The 20,623-nt window shown below is 35.2% G+C and overlaps 2 protein-coding genes across 2 annotated transcripts in view; one reads left to right on the top strand and one right to left on the bottom strand.

Annotated features, from left to right (window-relative positions):
* The window catches only part of LOC126978724 (facilitated trehalose transporter Tret1-like), a 60,307-nt gene that overhangs the window by 25,166 nt on the left and 14,518 nt on the right, over window positions 1–20,623 (bottom strand). The gene's annotated exons all lie outside the window — the stretch shown is intronic.
* On the top strand, window positions 740–19,704 carry LOC126978728 (uncharacterized). The gene is made up of 6 exons (XM_050827765.1): window positions 740–981; window positions 7,975–8,256; window positions 10,748–10,905; window positions 15,287–15,545; window positions 17,805–17,924; window positions 19,514–19,704. Exons 1-6 carry the CDS (start codon window positions 814–816, stop codon window positions 19,628–19,630), a joined length of 1,104 nt encoding a protein of 367 aa, XP_050683722.1. The 5' UTR covers window positions 740–813; the 3' UTR covers window positions 19,631–19,704.

The raw sequence follows: 20,623 nt of genomic DNA, 5'->3' as shown, positions 1-20,623 counted from the left end.
TTAATGCTGACTCATAATCAAACAAATTTAAAAAAAAATGTCAAAAAAATTAAAAAAAAAATTTCGTGTGGACCACCCTTAACATTTAGGGGGATGAAAAATAGATGTTGTCCGATTCTCAGACCTATCTAATATGCACTCAAAATTTCATGAGAATCCGTCAAGCCGTTCAATGTTTAACACCATGACACAAGAATTTTATATATTAGAGAGATAGGCTGCAGTGAAACTTAATATTCAGTGAAGCAAAGGCTCGTACGTACGTCTTTTTTTTTGTACTTTGTTTTCCTTTTTCAAAAAAAAAGGTAGAAACCTAGTAGAAACTGAAAAAATTGCGTCCGTACAAAGTACACGTGTCAGAAATGAAACCTGAACGTCGTGTTTAAATTCTCTTTGGTGAAACCTGTGCATGAACTGTCGTTGCTAGGATGACGCGTCGTGATTACCGGTAATATTTTTATGTTCTCCTGGTGTCTATGTGACGGTCACAGACGTATGACATACGGCTGTGACTCTTATGTCATACGTCGTGCGCATGACATCTATGACATGTGTTTAAGGTATACTCGCGTCATATATAAGACAATCTCTTCTTCAACTATGATCGCCTGGTACCAAAACAGTGTATAATGCTTCCTATCTCATCATTTTCTCCCACCTTATAAATTTATGTATCTGTCTATTTTTACTGTCGCTTTTTCCTTTCATCGACTTTCAAATCACAACGATGCTAAAGAACTTCACTTCAAAAGTATAAGTCGTCTAGTAGTCTATGACCATGGCCATACTGAAGAACCAAGTGAAAGTGTCAAAATGTGGATGATAATGTTTGTGTTGTGTCAAATAGCCGGTGCAGCGGCGGCCGGTCACGGACTCTTACTGCTGCATCGACCCCAGGATATCAGCTCCCAGTGTGCCTTCGCGAAGCACTTACGATACGACATCTCATTTGGCATGGGAATGTCAGACACAATCACATTGGTAACGTTCGTATTATGACGTTTATTTAGAGACATTTCTATTATTTTTTCGTACTTTTAGGTTGATGGTTTTAAGTGCTTTAAAACACTTTTATTATTAGCTGACCCGACAGATGTTGTTCTGCATATAATAAATAATATAATGTTTTTATACTAATTTGTCAATAATAAATCATAACATCAAAAATTACTTCGTAAAATATGCACCCTGCTGTCGTAATGAAATTGTTTCACAGCAGAACTGTCAAAACGTGCGTCAATAAATTCTCTCATAGAAATTATGTATGGACACATCAAAGGAAAAACAATTTTGTTGTTTTTATTTATTTTAGCAGCATTTTCCTATTATTCACCTTTTAAACCTTCTCTGGACTTCCACAAATAATTCAAGACCAAAATTAGCCAAATCGGTCTAGCGGTTCTCGAGTTTTAGCGAGACTAACGAACACCAATTCATTTTTATATATATAGAAGATAAACTGACCAGACAGACGCTGTTCTGTCAATAGAAAAAAAAATGGATATAATATGTTATCCTTAATAGAGACATATAATATCATCGCGGACTTTTCTACAGACCTATATAAAATACACAGTTCCACCATACATTATTTTGTTATATCTCGAAGGATTTAAACAGCGTTTTCGTTTAAGGCTCCAATTTTCCGACACCTCCATCAAATACCGTTCATATATAAATACAAAAACTTAACAAATTACTTACTAAAAACTTCCTCGAGAACCTAGCTATCTATTAGTGAAAACGGCATCAAAATCGGTAGTTTTTGAGTCAGGCAGACAGACAGACGCGGCGGAGGACTTTGTTATCACTTCTTCCCGAAAACATTCTCAGAGAGGTTTTTTAATGTCTACGAATAGAGGACAATGTGTCAGAAGTTTATGCAACCTTACCATAATATAATAAAATACAATCCCATGGTTCAGTCGGAATATGGGTAGTAAATGTTATCAACATGACAATATTTTTATGTAATCTCCTCATGACAATGTCGTTAAAGAGTCGTGAAATGCATGCAAATTTATAAATCTTACTAATATTCTGTTCCATTTTACTCTTGTTAGAATTTTTGACGTTTTGTATGAGCGCTTGGATTCTCTACTATCAATATACGTTATGAAGATCGCACCGCACTCGGTTGGTCATCTTCGTGACTAATAAAATAATTATCCAAATTCTGTTTTGTTTATTATGTTTGCTATTTAGTTTGTTTAGCATCGATTCCAGCCACACTAACAACCGGAAAAATAGCTTTTTTATTCGTTTCATGCGGCAGTTCAACAAGCAACCGTGATGACCGTTTTGACCTCTTTATTTGTACTCCTCGTGTAGCTAAGAATGTGCTTATCAAAGACAGTGTCGATGTAAGTCTAACATAAAAAAAGAAGTACGTAATCTCTAAGTTAGAACCTATTTTATATTACATTAATGTTTGTGTTGTATATTAATCTGAGCTTAAGCAATTTAAAAACATATGTGGAAGCTTGTAATTAACATTTATTAATCTATTTGTTGTATAAAATTTTGTAAAAATGGCTGTAAGTTTCCCAAATAAAATAATATTAAATAAAAATGTAGTGTGATCGATAATGTTCATCTACTTTACATATCAGAAGCGATAAAAGCGATATTTATTTTGATATAACGATCAATTATTTAATACCAAACGTGCATTAGAAAAAAATTATCAGTTTTTATTGTATTTATTGTCAATATTTTCACAATAATGGCTCACACATAAAATATAGATATATGCTGTCCCGGGCTTTTTTGTTGGACTATTTAAGATAAACATATCCATTATACATTATATAAGTGTATCTCTAACGGTTATTGCAGTGTACGCGAATACGAATACTTACTTGATACTTTCCGTTATATTTTGACAATTCTTACTTCACTGATTCACACAATACCTAGGTAGTACTGAAAATGTTCAGAAAATGAAAAACGGCTTAATGTAGAAAGTCGCCAATACTTTTATTGTTTTTCGAAGTATTCTCCGTTCCTCTCTACACATCGTCGCATTCGATGAAACCACTGAGAAAAGCAGTGGGCCCATTCTTCCTTAGGAGTCTCTTCTATGGTATTTTCGTACGCTTTCACCGCATCTTCAGGGTTCGTAAAGCGAATACCTCGAATTTTATATTTAGTTCTTGGGAATAAATAAAACTCGCAGAGTACAAGACCAGGACTGTATGGCGGATGACTCATTATCTCGACACCTGCCATAGTCAATTATTGCACAGTACGTTTTGCGGAATGCGCTGAAGCATTGTCGTGGTGAAGGAGGATCCTGCGTCGAGGGCGCTGCTGTCGATTTTTTTCCAAGAGAACAGGCAAACAGCGATTGACATACCAGTCTGCAGTAACTGTCCTTCCATCTTCTAGCACAACTGTCGCGAAATGACCTTTCCGACCAAAGAATGAGGCAATCATCTTTTTTTCTTGACTTCTTCCTTTCTTTACCTTAGTTGGCCGAACATCGAAAGAAAACACCCACTGAGCTGATTGTCTTTTGCTTTCGGGTTCAAAGCAATATATCCAGCTTTCATCACCTGTGACGATGTCTAATACAGCATTTGAGTCACCGTCGTTGAACTTATCTAACATTTGGCGACACCAGTCCATGCGAAGGTGTTTCTACTCGTTGGTTAAAGTATGGGGAATCCATCTGGTACAAAACTTCCTGACACCTAAATGTTCGTGTAATATTTTTTGAACTTGACTCATACCAATGCCCAGGCTTGCCCGTATCTGCTGTTAGGTCACTCTCTTATCTTCCTCTTTCATGCGTCGCACAGCACTGATGTTATCTTCAGTAGTCGCTGTTAAAGGACGTCCCTCACGCGGATCATCATTGAGATTGCTACTTAGATTGTTATTTAGATTTGCCGCCAATTCACAAAAACAAATTACAAATGAATGCAATATACTACATAAACTACCAAAAAGTACTAAAATTGAAATTCAAAAAAAGTTTTCGTTAGCAATGTTTCTAACTGGCTAGTTCTAAACATTTTCAGTGTTACCCACGTAACTTTATGCATTATGGCCTATGTGTTATTCTAATGTGTAAGCTATATTGTTGTAATGTTTCATTAAAATCCATTCAGCAGTTTTAGCGTGAAGGGTAACAAACATCCGCATACATACAAACTTTAGCGTTTATAATACAGTAGAATTTCGATTATACGGCTCTCTGTTATACGCTACGCTCAGTTACAAAAGCGTTTCACATATCAAATACTTCATAAAAATTATAAACAATAAACTATATAAAAATAAATTATCGCACATATTGTATTATATTGGATGCATCAACGTATATTAATACAGCTGCATTGGGCAGCTTGATTGTACAGCTATTATTTACAATTCAGTGATCGTAATAAAGGTAAAACAATAAAGAAACTATAAACTTATGTCAAATAAAACACATCTTATAACTATACTTTCATTACTATAGTTATTTTAAATTATAACTATCATTACTGGGAAGCGTACCAAGAATACTGGCAGCATTTCCGCGTTGGATAGCTAGGCTGATCCGTTGGCCGAAATAGCTGCCAGCGCTTGGGTTTCCAATAGCCCTATTGAGGCGCGTAGTTAATACTTTGTACATTTTCCACGCCTCTGTGGGGTCCACAGGCCAAGGGCGCGACACCAAACGGCACAAAGATGTAAGACTAACTGAGACTGACACATTTGCGACGCTTGCTGTCTTCGGCAGTCGAAGCAGAAGCCCCTGACGTTACTTGGACATGAGAAGGAAGCATTGTATTGACGCAAGTCGCGTTCCACACCAGCGCCCTTCCCCGTGCCCAAGACAGAGGATCATCCCATTAGGACGCTTGCCATCGCGCCTGGTAATAGGATTTGGCTTTAAAACAGCTGCTCTATTAAGAGCGGCAGATGCCCTGCGGATGACATCATTAATCCCGGCGTGACGACTGATACGGCCTGCCGATTTTAGGCAGGATAGCCCGTGACTCCCAAGAACATTTACCGTTACGCCACATCTAGATTATATGCGTCAAATTGTATTTCCTAAACATTAAAATGACCATGACGGAATGTTGAATCCTTTTGTGCTGCAGTGAAATTATATTACTATCAAAGTAAGTCAAACATTAATATTTGTATAACGTATTTTTTAATAATATTTCAATCTTAACTAATATCTTAATAAGCTCATAATTAATAGATATTGATGATATCGAATGAAAGCGATCCGCAGAATCCACTTGAAACTCAGCACTTTAATGTGTGTATATCAATGACGTTCTATGCGTATACGTCATCATAGTCGTACGTCACAAAGACTCGAAAATACCGTAATCACTGAAGTTGTTCTTTGGTATATTTATCGTGATATATACAGACTCCAGCTTTTCATAGATAGGTACTTTACGTAAAATAGAAACCATTCAGTAATTTTTCCGTTTTGCCTAGACGTATATAGAGACAAACAGAAAAGATTCAATTAAGTATATTTTTACCTTCGGTATTGTTTGTAGAACACGTAGCATGTAATCTTTCTGGGTTTCAGAGAAGGGACCGAATGAATGTGCTGACAATCAATTTGGCCCTGAACCCTTGACACATCAAGTTCATAAGACTCTAATAAACTCCGGAGCAACACTCCGGATTTAAAACATTCCTAAACCCTAATACAAACCTTCAACAAAAGGCTTCGCATGAGGCACTAGGGCTCACTAGGGAAAACTTTCGCATTCTCACCAACTTAAAAAACTAATTAAACACCGCTCAATCCTAGGCCTCAGAGAGCCCCCGTTACACATCCTCTCTGAATGTGATACTTTAATGCGTAAATAAAGCATCTTTTTGGGAAGATCAATTCTTCAATCACTTGAGATACGGCAGATCACTGCAAAAGATATAATAAGATTCATACTACGGAACCCTTCATGGGCGAGTCCGACTCGCACTTGGCCGCTTTTTGTGTAGACTCTTAAATTAATTTGACTTCTTCTGACTTCACTTAAAGTTTAAATAGAGCGATGTTACGGTGTAAGTAAATATGATGTAAAATCTCTTTTTATACCCAACAATTTCGCAATAATTCCACATATAGAATTATATATTAGATTTTTTTTAACGATACGTAGTCGTATCGTTACAAAAAATTCTTATCTTGACACTTATTTGAAATACTAACTGACCCGACAAACGTTGTTTTGCCATAAAAAGTATAATTCACGCGATAGTTTTATAAGTAATAAAATATTGCCTATATTTTACATCATTTTGTTCTATTGTCAATAGTTTTTGCAGCGCACGCAAAAATAGGTTTTCGATTTTACACCTTGTGTTACAAAATAGCAATTTTATTACTGATCCCTAATTTTGAAAAAAAAACAGCCTATAACCTTCCTCGATGGAAATGGACTACCCAACACTGAAAGAATCATTCAAATCGGACCAGTAGTACCAGAGATTAGCGCGTTCAAACAAACAAACAAACACTGCAGCTTTATAATATTAGTATAGATTAACTGATAAAGTTTAATTTTAGTATTTTACTAGCCGTTCCCGTCCGCTTCGCTAGGCGAAAAAGGAAATAAATTAAACAAAAAAAAAATAAGTAGCCATTAATCATCGAGGATACATATTGCATCGAATGGTGGTAGAATGGTAGTTTCATATCGATACAAACAGTGGTTTAGGCGTGATTGAGCCTCAAACAAAGACCATTTGAATTTTATATATATTATGTCTGCTTTAAAAAGGGCCCATGCATTTTTGGGCATATTATTACAATTACCTTTGGCTACTTCAAGTATTCCAGATTCCAGAATACGTAATCCACGATAAAGTGTGTTTTATCACTTTCTTCATAACTTTGCGTGAAATAGATAAAACGTTTGACCATATTCCTTACAATTTTATTGTTTTCGCAATCGCACCACTTCGTTTTTTTAAAATTAGGTTTTGTATCAATATAATATTTACAACCAGGATCTGGAACGTACTTCTGCTGCCAAAAATATTAGGTTGGCTATGACGGTAACGTTGTCAGTTTTATGGTCTGTATGGTACAGGCAAAGCTTGAGGACGAGGTAATTATGGTAACAGTTTTTATCCACACCCATGCTTTAAATCCTCTATTAAATATTCTAAAACAGTTAGCTTATTGCCAAAATTAAAACACCCTATGTCCTAATAACCGTTACAACATCCAAATCAATGTTGTAATGAAATTCAATACAACATTATATCATCCGTTTCCTTAAAAACACTACTTTGCATGATATTATGGATACTAGTAAGCCAGTCAGCTAACTGTGTCAGAATCTTTTATAGAGGATTCCAAGATTCATATAATGGCTGTAGATAAAGTCTGGTATGCAACTGTTGTATTAAAACACTCATGTGATATTATTATCACACGAGGCGAAGCCGAGTAAACCCGCATTCTTGTTTTAAGGCTTGTGTATGTGTCAATACGTGGTTCTCTCCGTGTAACTGTTCTTTATTGAGTGAATATAAATGAACAAAAAAAAATATATGTTATTTATTGGACTTTAAATTTTACTTTAAACATTTGAAATAATTCTCATAATGTTATAAATATAGGAAAAAAGTCCCTTATTACACAACAGTTGCATAAATAACTATAGTTTAATATTAGTCTTTTGTATAATTCATTTTATGTAATTATTAACGCGAGATTAACACATATATATTTTATATCACTCTTTTTGTTTATTATTCTAAATTAGATAAAAATTACGAACTTTATAATATTAAAATCCCAGCTAATCCAATGTAACAATATTAGAACATAATATATAGCGATATAGAATAAAATTATTGTGTGACTGAATAACTGTAACTTCGTACGGTATTTTTTTTTCAATTATTGTAATGTATTATAGAACGTACATTCATTGAGAAGAAGTAACAAAGTTGTTGATACCCAGTAGAATATAGAATGGTTATATATTTCAGGTATTCCGCTCAATCATGGAGGTGGACTACGGCTGTGTGGTGGAGATAGTGGCCAACACTGTGTCCGAATACCTGCTGGTGGTGGTGCGATATCCGACGCTGGTGGGTACCAACTGTGAGATCAACAAGGACGCGTTCACACTACTCAAGAAGTGGCGCTGTATCCGGCTCTGTGACGTCGTCTACGATTATTCCCTTGACTCGCATTATTTCACGTTCTACGTAAAAGAACGGCTGAGGTTTAAATTTCTCAGCAATAGCAGCATCAATGCTGACTTAAATGTAAGTGTAATTGTTATTATTTATTTATTTTATACACGTCTGGTTGCAATACTCTTATAAAAAACGCAAATGAAGCCCTGTCCACTATATATAGTTTTTTTTTTATTTATTGTTCAAAATATACAAGAAACAAACTACTAAACAAAGCCATCCTCATCAAAGTGTTTATGTGAGGAATAGCGAGATCACTTATTCTTAACTTAAAATATTTTAATATTAAATAATTATTATTCTAAAAATATTCCATTAAAGTCGAAAAAAAAATTACATATAATAACATGACTGAATTAAATAGTCAAGCAGACAAAGCAAAATAAAAACAAAGAAAAACAATAGAAAATAATGGAAAAACGAGACACCCATGCTATGCTCCTTAGTAATAGGCATTTCCTAGAGTATGTGGCCATGATCAGCGGTATTCATTTCCAAGAAATGTCTCTTACGTCGCCCTAAAAACCATGATTTTCTATTACTGGTATCTCTAACAGGTAATATGACAAGTATTTCAATCAGTTAGTATTTCAAAATATATTATTTATGAAGTAATAACATAATATAAGTTTTTATATTCTTTAACATTTACAAGACTTGAAACGAAATAGTGACACTAGACTACCTAATTAAAATCGGAAGAAGTCCTGCTTCTTAATTAGATTTAATTAGATTTTTCTATGGAATAGGGAAAAAACGAGCGTATGGGTCACCTGAAGTTGAGTGATCACCGCTACTCACATTATCCAAAACAAGATGGTGATTCCTCTCGAAGCGCCTTAAATAGCATTGCCAGCCCTTAAGGATGGTGTACGCTTTTTTTATAAGGTATCCATGTCGTTTCTCACTTCTAATATTCATAATTGTCTCATTCCTAGAGGTCCCGGGTTCGAATCCCGGTAGGTGCAAACATATGATGAATATAGATGCTTATATGTATTTATGTATGTTTAGGCAGACTACTAGATCCGTATTATAATTTAAATGGCGTTTTCTGCTAGGTAACACTATTTATACATTGTGACACGCAAGTTATGTCTTCATTCGATAGATGAGTAGCAAGTAGCCTATTCGTAACTTTACTTGTATATTGTGAACAGGGCCTTAGAGCGAAAATATCGGTCAGATAAGTTGATGGATTAAACGACAATTAAAAAGTTATGAAATAAACAAAAGATACTCCAACAGTATCGAAAACAGGGCTGAAACACCATTCCGTTTTCTTCCAGGCATCAGTCGCATTGGTCTAAAATCAATTAGTTTCGGGGGACTTTACAAAAAACTCGTAACTTCAATACAGGTTATAATATGAAAAATCGTAAATATATCTTCCTAGGTTGCATCTAGTAGCTGCCAGGTGCCAACGTTAACTCTATGTGAGGTTTTAACGATCTTTGTGAGCTTTGGTTGTAAAGACTTGCCTAGACCTATATATGTGATATTAGGTAGATACATATCTCCCCAGAACACAGAAGCTGTGGTTTACGAATCTGGTTCAGCCTACCCATGCATACTTTCGGAATATGATAGCAGCCCCATTCTAAGATGTATAATTAAAACGAACTTATTATTCTAATCAGTAATTTTAAAGTAAGTTTTTATCAATCGTGGTCGATTTTGCGAGTAGACCCTCCAGGGTCGATATATTCGGCACGATACGATAATACTCCGAATATTCCTTATTCCATATCGTTTATCGTAACAACATCGTAACTATGATATTAGAGTGAATGAATTGTGGGCAAACCTATAAAAACTAAATATTATCTGTGCTATGTCGCTGTTAAGTGTCAAAAGTCAAAACATAGCTTAGGCGCTAAGGACCATGCTAGACTCTGCACCACCAATTTAGTATAATTTACACAAAATGTAAATATTAAAAAAATATGCAATGAATATAATATGACCATTTAAAATTGAGTGAATAATACAAAACTTACGGATAATAAAATAAAAAAAAAAAGTAACTCAACCCTTCTCGTCGACTTCCTATTTCTCAGACGGCCATTTGCATTACTTTCTACGCATAAGCGATCAACAAAATGACTTAAATTACTTGATAGTAAAAAAATCCTGTTGAATAGTAAACCACGTATTATTATTTTAATAATATTTATTAAGTATTTCTATTTTATGGCAAATATATCTATACAACTTGTAACGATAATAGCATCGACAGCCTAGAAGGTGTCGTTGAGATTATCGTAAAAGTGACGTTTGATTATTTGTCAAAGTCGAATATTCGTCTGTGACATTTTCTACTAAGAATAGGTTAGGACCGATAATATCGAATAATGTTTCGTTCGTTCAATCATCGTTTCGACATTGAATACGATGTAACTAAGAGTAGAATTCGACACGATTAGTGCCACGATATATCGAATATCAATTTAAGGAGTAGGCCTGCAGTAATTTTAAAGTACGTTTTTATCAAAGAACAGTCATTGTTAGCTGATTGAACAGTGGGTTGATATCTTAACCGCATGTTTTCCCTTATCAGGGCTTGTTCTATCAAGTGACGGTGACCACGGCTCGTAAGAAGCCGTACATCGGCTGCAACAGAAAGAACGAGACCATCTGCGTGATTGGCGAGAGTGAGTTCTGCTTCACGAGCGGCGTGGTGTGCGATGGGATCAAGAACTGCGGAGTCGATGATTGGTAGATATCGAAAAATAATATCAACACTACATTTTAATATTTACTAGATGACCCGGCAAACGTTGTTTTGCCATATAAATTATTTTTAAAATTAGACCGTTTCTCGGACATTGCAACATTACTTTATTTTTCTAAAATAAAAGAATTTCTCTAAAATATATATAACCTCAGGTACTCCTCATTACATCAGTTACATGCCAACAGACACTCCAACTTTATTTATATGTATAGATATGCGTGATTCCGGTTGTCAGCGGGACTAAATAATATTATATCTTCACCGATGCTGTGAATTCGTGCAATACAGCTGACCTTTGTGTGTGTTTTCGTTTGACAATTAATGCAAAATTGTGTAAAGGTATTTAATAATATATTTTGGTACAGCACAGGCATAAAATCAACTCTACTTCTCTCTTCATATTAGAGAAATTTCCAGAGGTTAATTGATGTGTCGTTTTGCCTGTTTTCTTTTTCAGTATATGTACAACTATGTTTAAAGCGAACATCTAAGCAGGGAATCAATTTATTAAACCATTGACTTGTTTGATAATTTTATGTAGATTTTATTCTCAGACTTTTGGAAAATCAACAAGCAAGGAATAGTTTTCGTTAATTTGATCATGACATTTTGGTTAAATTAATGAGAAATGATGTCTAAGTTCAAATAGCCCAAAGTATTTTCTGTTTTTTATTTATTACTATCTGACCCAACAAACGTTGTATTGCCGATATTGAAACCGCGATACAAAAGTAACTGTTGATCGTAGATGGGTGAAAATTTGAAGTTGTATGTATTTTTTAATATTGACTCATAATCAAACAAATTTAAAAAAGAATGTCAAAAGAAAAATTGCCGTGCACCACCCTTAACATTTAGGGGGATGAAAAATTGATGTTGTCCGATTCTCAGACCTACCCAATATGCACTCAAAATTTCATGAGAATCGGTGAAACCGTTTCGAAGGAGTTTAACTACTAACACCGCGACATGAGAATTTTATATATTAGATTGCGGCTTGAAGGTTTTTTGGCGATGCTTAAAGATGTGGGTTTTCTGTGCATCTTCTACCGCATTTATCACGTACTTAGAGTCTTATTCGGGTTGATAAATAAAGTATAGCCCCTTAAAGACGCCGATATTGCGTCTCTTGAACCCTGGTGTTGAGGATGTCAATGGACGGTTGCTTCACCTCTCCCCATCACGTGAGCCTCTTGCCCATTTACCCCCTCTTATGTAAAAAATGTAAATTACTAATTATGGCTCCGATAAAGTTTCAATGTTTAAATTCAGACATGAGACACCGCGCTAGTTTGCCCTTCTGTCAACTGTCAAAATTATCACCAAATAGCTCTTGCTTGAATTTCAAACTAAATACATTTCCTACTAACATATTCTTAATCAATTTGCTATTAATTTTTTTTTTAATTTGAGCGTTGTGCCCCCTGTGTGTCATCATCTTAATATATATAAATCTCGTGTCACAATGTTTGTCCTCAATGGACTCCTAAACTAATGAACGGATTTCAATGGGGATTACTTCATGGAGTGCAGTTTAGTCCAACTTAAGAGATAGGATAGTTTTTATTTCGATTTGGGACCCATAATTATTTTTATTTCCAATATTTGTTTTGTTTGGACATATTTTTGACGTACGGTTTGACAGTTCTGCTGTGAAACAATTTCATTATAACAACAAGGAGCATATTGTTATGTTACAATGAAAAATTATTGACAAATTCATCAAAAACGGTATTTTATTTATTATGTATAGAACAACGTCTGTCTGGTCAGCTAGTAATATATATAACAATTTCTTGTCACGTTGTTTGTCCGCGATGAGGTTTTAAACCACTGAACCGATTTTAATTAAATTTTTCACATTCTGTGCAATTTAATAAAACTTGATAGATAGGATAGTTTTTATTTCGATTCGTACCCCGTAATAGTTTTTAATTTCAAACTTTACATCTGTATGAATGAGTTCTATGAGATAAATTTTTGTCGCAGAGTTTGACAGTTCTGTTGTGACATTATTTCAGGGAATGACGTAATAACTATTGACGATAATTATTTTAATTATTAAAATTGAACAAATATCGAAAATTTTAACAACAAATTTTGATATCGCATTTGTTGTGGTGAAGCGAAGAGCATCGGACACCAGCTTTCAATATTTGTTTTGTATGGACGTATTTTCTATGCGAGAATTTAGTGACGCACGGTTTGACAGTTCCGCTGTGAAACAATTTCATTCTAACAACAGGGAGCATTTTTTACGAAATAATTCTTGATGTTTTGAAATATTATTGGCAAATTCCTATAAAACAGTTTATTTTTATTATCTACAGAACAACGTCTGTCGGGGCAGCTTGTAATGTATAGTTTAATCTACAATGTAGGTGAAGTGACAATTATAACCTCGCCACGAACACTCAGGGTCATACTATAAATGTTGACATCTCGACGCAAAGCTTACACAACACCTTGGGGCTATTAAATGTGCATAAACAATACAACACAATCTTATCATGGACATTCCAATAAAATTACTCTAGCAAACTAATAGTTACACATAGCATTTTAGGATTAGGTAAAGGCATGTTATTGCCAATTAATGTGGGCATAAGTTCAATGTACTTTACTAGTGGACCCAACAGACGTTGTCCTGTACACATGTTTTAAATTTGAAAAATCGGTCCAGCCGTTAGGAGCATTTCACTAACATACACATGAGCAGGAGAATTATATTATATGGGCGGAATTGAGAATCTAAACCAATCTCAAATTCACTGAAACAAACAAAAAAGTCATCAAAATCAGTCCAGCCGTTTAGGAGGTAGTTCAATTGTGAATCTAAACCATTTTCGAATCCACCTGAAGACACACACCAATCTCAAATTCACTGGAACACACAAAAATATAATCAAAATCGGTCCAGCCGTTTAGGAGGTAGTTCAATTGTGAATCTAAACCATTCTCGAATCCACCTGAATACACACAGAAAGTTTCATTAGAATCGGTCCAGCCGTCTAGGCGGAGTTCAGTGACATACACACGCACACAAGAATTATCTATATAAAGATAAAGAGAGGTGCTTGGCTAAATGCGTGGTTCACCTCAATTCTAGATACAAGGTATACAAAATGTTTTCATCCATCCACTCTTCTAATTCTACTTCAACTACACATATTTGTGTTTTTTTTTTAATGAAAATAAGGCACGAGACGGGCAGGACGTCCAGCTGATGGTAATTGATACGCCCTGCCCACTACAATGCAGTGCCGCTCAGGATTCTTGAAAAACCACAAAAATTCTGAGCGGCACTACAACTGCGCTCGTCACCTTGAGACAAGATGTTAAGTCCCATTGCCCAGTAATTTCACTAGCTACGGCGCCCTTCAGACCGAAACACAGTAATGCTTACATATTACTGCTTCACGGTAGAATTAGGCGCCGTTGTGGTACCCATAATCTAGCCGGCATCCAGTGCAAAGAAGCCTCACACTGGTATCATTTTACTGTTTCTCAACTGTGTCTCTCAAAGTAGCCCGTTATAATATTTTACCTTTAACAAAATTAGTCGAAATGGGGTGAAACAAATTCATAGTGGAACTCACCTACCCAAAGACATTCGTGGGGATTTGTTCATCTAAAATAACAACAAACTTGGGGGTCAGCTTTCAGTAGATACTGTAATTCAAATTGAAATATTTTTATTCAAAAAAGGGTGTGACATCACTTATTGAAAGTCAAAAACTACCACCCATTCCAAAACGTATGCCTCAGACATGAGAAGAACGGGCGCAAAAAATTAGCGGGCTTTTTTTCATCAAAAAAATATTTATAATAAACAAATAAATATTGTACTATTAACTCCACTCCAATCTGTGCAAAATAGTCATTTATGTTATAGTAACCTTTACCACGAAACGTTTTTTAACAATTCTTTTGAATAACCTTATACATTTTCGGGGATCTTGTTGTAAAAGCATATAAATAAATACAACAATTAACTAGATTAGCAGTAATCAACAAGTAGCAGAAGTATACAATATAATATCCGAAAATGAAAACATTTTAAAGAAGATACCATACCCCTGTCTTGTAATGCATTTTATTCAGAATTGGGTTTTTATACCAAATTATGGAATGAAGTTCCTTTCGCAGAAATGGATAACTTCAAGAAAGCGCTTGCATTGGCAGATTCTTGTAAACATTTGCCGACCATTCTATTCATAAAAAAATCTAATCTCTGGCCTCAACTGAATAGCACCTATGCAATCATCTGCTGCGTTTATTAAGGCATTATAATGTTAAAGTTGTATTATTCCATGCGGTAGTACTTCAGCGCCAGTATATGTAACTTATACCACACCGCAGGTTTGACGAACGAAAGACCCAATGTTCTTTGCCAGTGGAAAGTCTTGGCTATGCACCCGTGGTAGCAGTGGTAGCAGCAGCTCTCTGTGCCCTGCTTGCTCTGGGCCACATCATTCATCGATGTCTGCCACCTCTAGCTGATTCTTTCTTCATCTTCAACGTCAACGAAGACAACAGACTGTGTATCGATCCTATGCTGGTTCCTGTCGTCGACCCGCTTCTCAAAATCTCGGCGGTGGAGCGAATATCTGTTATACCCGTAATTATAATTCAATGAAATATAATAAAATATTACGAGGCATGCCTTTTAACTCGTTTGAAAAAAGAAAATTTTGTAGATACTTTTTATTGGTGGTCAAAGTATTCTATAACAGGCAGTTGAATACTGTTCAAATTAGTTTCGTAAAACATTTTCATGTTCCACCTCAAAAAAGAGGGGTTGGGGGATAATACAGCTTTCTTGATTGAGTTGGCTTCTTCTTCACCAAACTGGAACCTTGGAACTCTGAATCACTGATAGCGGTTAACAAACCTATATCGCTCTGCATTAAGAGTTCAAGTGCAATCGTCGCGGTATAACTGGTTCTCGCCATGAATGTGGCAATGGCTTGAAAGCAATATTGTATATATTATATTAAGTAACAAACATTTGTCGGCTTTTGCTTGTTTTGAAATTATTCTCCAATTTGAAAAAAAATGTTAACTTAGGTATATATAGGTTATAGGTTATCACGGGCTATTATCCGCAACTCGACGACTACAGCGCGCCTATTTTGCGCGCTGTCATCCCTCGATAATAGCACGAACTGGCCGGCGTCGATCGGATTAGTACACTGGCACAGAAACCCGGCATGAGGTAGTCCCGAGATCTGAGAACGACCCTCTTGGGACTTCCGACCACTGCGTGATCAGCAGTGTCGTGCATATCATACGCCTACGTCATAGAACACCAGCGACGCTCTACGTTTGGGCCAAAAAGTCAGCTGATTGGGATGGGATCTGTTCCCATGATCCCAGTACCTGTATCATTACAGTAGATGTGCTACCTCGCGCCATGGATGAGTCAGTTAAAGCACCAGCTGATAGCAACTACTACAACACTCGCGTCGGTTGCGGTGCTCCAGATTATTGTAGCGGCAAGTCGTTCGTGTGATCTAAACACGTGGTTAAAATCGAAGACCAAATTCATTTATGTACACAAGTTGACGGATTCGAAACGACGCTGTATCTAAATAATTTCGTGAATGGGTACAACATTGTATTTGCATCCTCTTTGGGGTACGCAATCGCAGTTCTTTAAATTCGGACAAAGCACACGGAACAGTTCTTAATTCAAAATTCTAGGTAAATATGTAACTAACCAAAAAGGCATGCCTCGTATTTAAATCTGTAGACTATCTAAATGTGTAGGCTGAAAGTACCTATACTTTGGTGTTAAATTTTCTCATAAATATTATTTTAATTACTCATGAACACAAATTCTGCTATTATAAACTTTGTTTGATTGTCTATTCTATCTCTACATTCATTAAAATTACTTTAATCTTGTAAGAGCATCCAAAATCATAAATAATAAGCTTTATTTAATATCAGTAAACATAATGATGTAAATTTATGACCACCAATCTGAGTTGAGCTCTAATCAATATCTATAGATATATTTAATAGGGTTAGTACTTTTAATATTTGTCACAAGCGCTCTCTGATAGTGCGTAGATTTGGTCTTCCACACTAACTTTTCTTTTTGACCTTCCTTCCTAAAGTCACGTCACAAAGACTGAATTGATGTCTTTTAAAGATGGTAAAAATATTCCTTATACGACAGTTTCCTTGTCAGTTCACACGTACACAGTTTATCATTCGTCACCCTATAAACAATATCACTGCCATTTATGGGAGTGTACCTACTTATTATATGATAAAAACCTTCGAAATTTTTTTATTGTTAACATACATTATTATCATTTTAACTGCAGTCTAGCCTTAGGCTGATAAGCAATAATTTTTTTCTATTATTATTCTTTTTATAATCTGTGTTAAGAGGAAAACACTACGCTTTTGTATTCTTTACGCATCTTTGGATCTAATTTTGAGTTTCATTACACTAATTGCTTTTGAGTCTTCTCATTAGCTTCGTGTTATCGAAGAGATGTCGCCCCACTTGCATTACAATCTTGCTTTAACTTAGATCAATAAGTAATTCTACTTTAACTTAAACTCCTGGATAGATTAAGGGGAAGTCACATTGTTCATGTGTCTTTTCTAATATCACTAATATCAGGTAGGCGACGCATAGACAGATTATTCACTCTCTGTGATTCGCGCGATATTTCAATGAAACTCAACAGGTAGGTATTATACATGAACAGTACATACTTACTTGCAACTTATAATAGAGTTTACTTGGACAGGTTCACAAAATAAGACCGCAATGTGTAAACTGAACCTACTTCACGGACTTTACATAATTGTATACAGCCTTCTTTAAGAATACATCATTAACAAAAGAATATTGTAGTTGTTTTCCAGTTCATCTTCAGATACAGAAGGCGAGGAAAGAAGTGAGGCTCAACCCGACGCACCCGAAACCTCGGAGGAGCAGAACATAAAGACCGTTGTGACGAAAATTGAACACGTGGTTTGTATTACATATATCAATTTTTTTTCTATCCAAGACGGCCACGCTCACTGCTGCTCATTGCTATTTCTTTGTTTTATTTATTTATAAACCAACACAATAAAAATCATAAAATCATACACATTATGCAAATACCGTAAAGTCTAATAACAGGTGAACTAAGTAAACACATCAAGTCAATAATTGATACCATGGAAAATGTTCAGAAACTTTTTTTTGTGAATCTTCTGTAACCGTTTCAAACTTAGAAAATCGCGGCATAGTCATGAAGCTCGATTAAAATATTTTAATCACGACTCGCTTGAGATACGCAGTAAATTAATTGATCTAATATACATGTATAAAGTTGTAAATCAGCATATTCATACTAAACTGTTGTCCAGGTTTTCTCTATACTGTAATCCTTGTAGGACTAGAAATGCAACGACTTTCTTTGTTTCTTTTTCTTGGTTTTGGACATCACATAATCATAGATGACTGCGGTGGCCATCTTGAATTTTAGAAATGATCCCAAATTCGTTCTCTGTACCTATGTGTAGAAAACCTCGGATATAGCTAGGAAATCACCTCTATCGTCTCTTTCGGCTTTTTCGTTTCATCGAGTTTCAAAAAACAACGATTCTAAAGTACTTCTCTACTCACCCTCCAAAAATTGTTGCAACAATAATAAATTCATGATTTTTTTTATTAAATTCTTAATTTATATTTTATTTCTTCTTTCTTACTACATATAATCTTAGTAATTCTTACAATTCACTGATTTAGGGAAATGCCTATTCACTTCCAACATTATTTGGCTGTCTGTGTGCGTGTTGGCGAATGTGAGTACGCGACGCTCACGCACACATTAATTATAATGTTACTTCTATATTGACAGGAACTATGAATGAAACTACTGTTCGTTTCCTAAGTCGTAATAGTAACATAAAATTATCTATTGTGTTATATAACTCTACATTTATTTAAGTTAAATATCACGCCATCATTATGTTTCCATTTAATTGACGTATATGTTAATCATGGTTTATTTAAAATACTGTTATTTTGTCATTATTAATACATGTACATGTGTTGTTTGGGAACCAAATAAATACATTGGTATTATAAGGAAATTATTGAAGTCTTATAAAAAGAAATATAACCAAATTGCAATAACGTTTATGTATAGAATGTCATTTCAGATTGTCAAATAAGTAAAAACTAAAATGTGACAACTATTTGCCTTATAAAGAGTGGCAATGAGTTTATTGCTACTTCTTCTCATTAGCTCAACCCTTTACGAAGTAGCGGTAGATTCAATAAGATTTTTTTTTTGACATTCATAAGTGTCATTTTCGTGACCTACTTGAATAAACTGATTTTGATTTGATTTGATTTATATGGATATCTAATCCGAGGTTCTTGAGGGGGAAGAGAACAATTTGGGATCATCTTTAAAATCGAATCCGAGGTTTGCTACCCCTGTACTGTATTGTAGAATAACTTTAAAAGAAAATATACACTTTTTGGAGTTCTTTTCGGGTAGTAAAACAACAGAAATATGATAGAACTGAAGCTAGAAAATAAAATACTTTTAAACCAATCGGCAGGATCAACCAACACGCAAGAGTACACTCAAGTCAATCTCCGATCGTCTCCAAGATACTCTGTGGGCATTCGGAAGCCGCAAGAAGAGCCACGACAAGGAGCCACCTGACATTATCTAGACTCCGGTCACTAACTAGCGTACAGCTGAGAATTTTGGATTACATTAGTAGAAAAAGATAAATATTTTAAGTAAATAATACTTACGTATCGTTTTAATTATTATTAATGATTAATATATATTATATTATTAGTATATTGACTGACTGAGCTAGAGGCCCCGGTATCGAACCGTTTATTTACTCATGTGTTCGAACTCCGATAGGTGTTTCCAACATTTGTGTGAATTTTCATGTTCATTTGTATTTGTGTATATTAATACATATATTATTGTATTACGTTTGCAACGATAGTATAGACTATGCCTAGTTTGCGGATAGACAAAACGTGTAAAAGTGTGTCAAATTTTATATTATATCCTAAGGTTAAGAAGAGTACGGAAAACGCCGCCGGGTGGCGCGACGGTTGCATATGTACGTACGGAATGTCACGGCAGTCAAATACGACAAGTCAGCCCCGTCTGATTGTAATGCCTTAGTAAATTCCATCTCTCTTCTGTAAAATCTACACTAGATTAAAACATAGGCTCTAGATTCTTGTTAAGTTAGTAGTAATATGTCAATATACAAAACGAGATTCAGACGGGCATTATGGGTACACTTGCAAAACAATAGGAAATCACAGGAGGGTTCCCGGTTTTGTAGGTCTAGGCGACCTTCCAAAGTTCCTTGCAAAGCACACTGTGGAGGGTGATGTTAATTAAACAGGTAATATTTAAGTGGGAATAATATTTGAGTAGCACATCGGAATCCGGAGGTATTTATAAGTTCAAACGGCTCTTCTGCAGAACTCCCGACATCACCTGTTACTTACGTATACAATATAATAGGTTTGGCCTGAATATTATTTGAAAGGCAGTAGGATCTCAAAGATCCAGAAGGTTAAGAAAAGGGGCCTTGAAAATTTGTTTTAAAAATTTTCCTAATGAATTTCTATGGAAGGGCACAGGCGTACGTCACTTGATGTTCTGTGATCACCGCTGCCCTATTCTTCTA

This window comes from Leptidea sinapis, chromosome Z (assembly GCF_905404315.1).
Source record: "Leptidea sinapis chromosome Z, ilLepSina1.1, whole genome shotgun sequence".
Classification (NCBI taxonomy): Eukaryota; Metazoa; Arthropoda; class Insecta; order Lepidoptera; family Pieridae; genus Leptidea; species Leptidea sinapis.
Note: the sequence above shows the minus strand (reverse complement) of the source record. Positions and strands in the feature narration are given on the sequence as shown.

Coding starts and splice junctions, on each gene's coding strand:
- LOC126978728 (XM_050827765.1), top strand. CDS start 814: ATGTGGATGATAATGTTTGTGTTGTGTCAAATAGCCGGTGCAGCGGCG. Junction 982..7,974: donor TGTCAGACACAATCACATTG/GTAACGTTCGTA, acceptor TATATATTTCAG/GTATTCCGCTCAATCATGGA. Junction 15,546..17,804: donor AGCGAATATCTGTTATACCC/GTAATTATAATT, acceptor AGAATATTGTAG/TTGTTTTCCAGTTCATCTTC.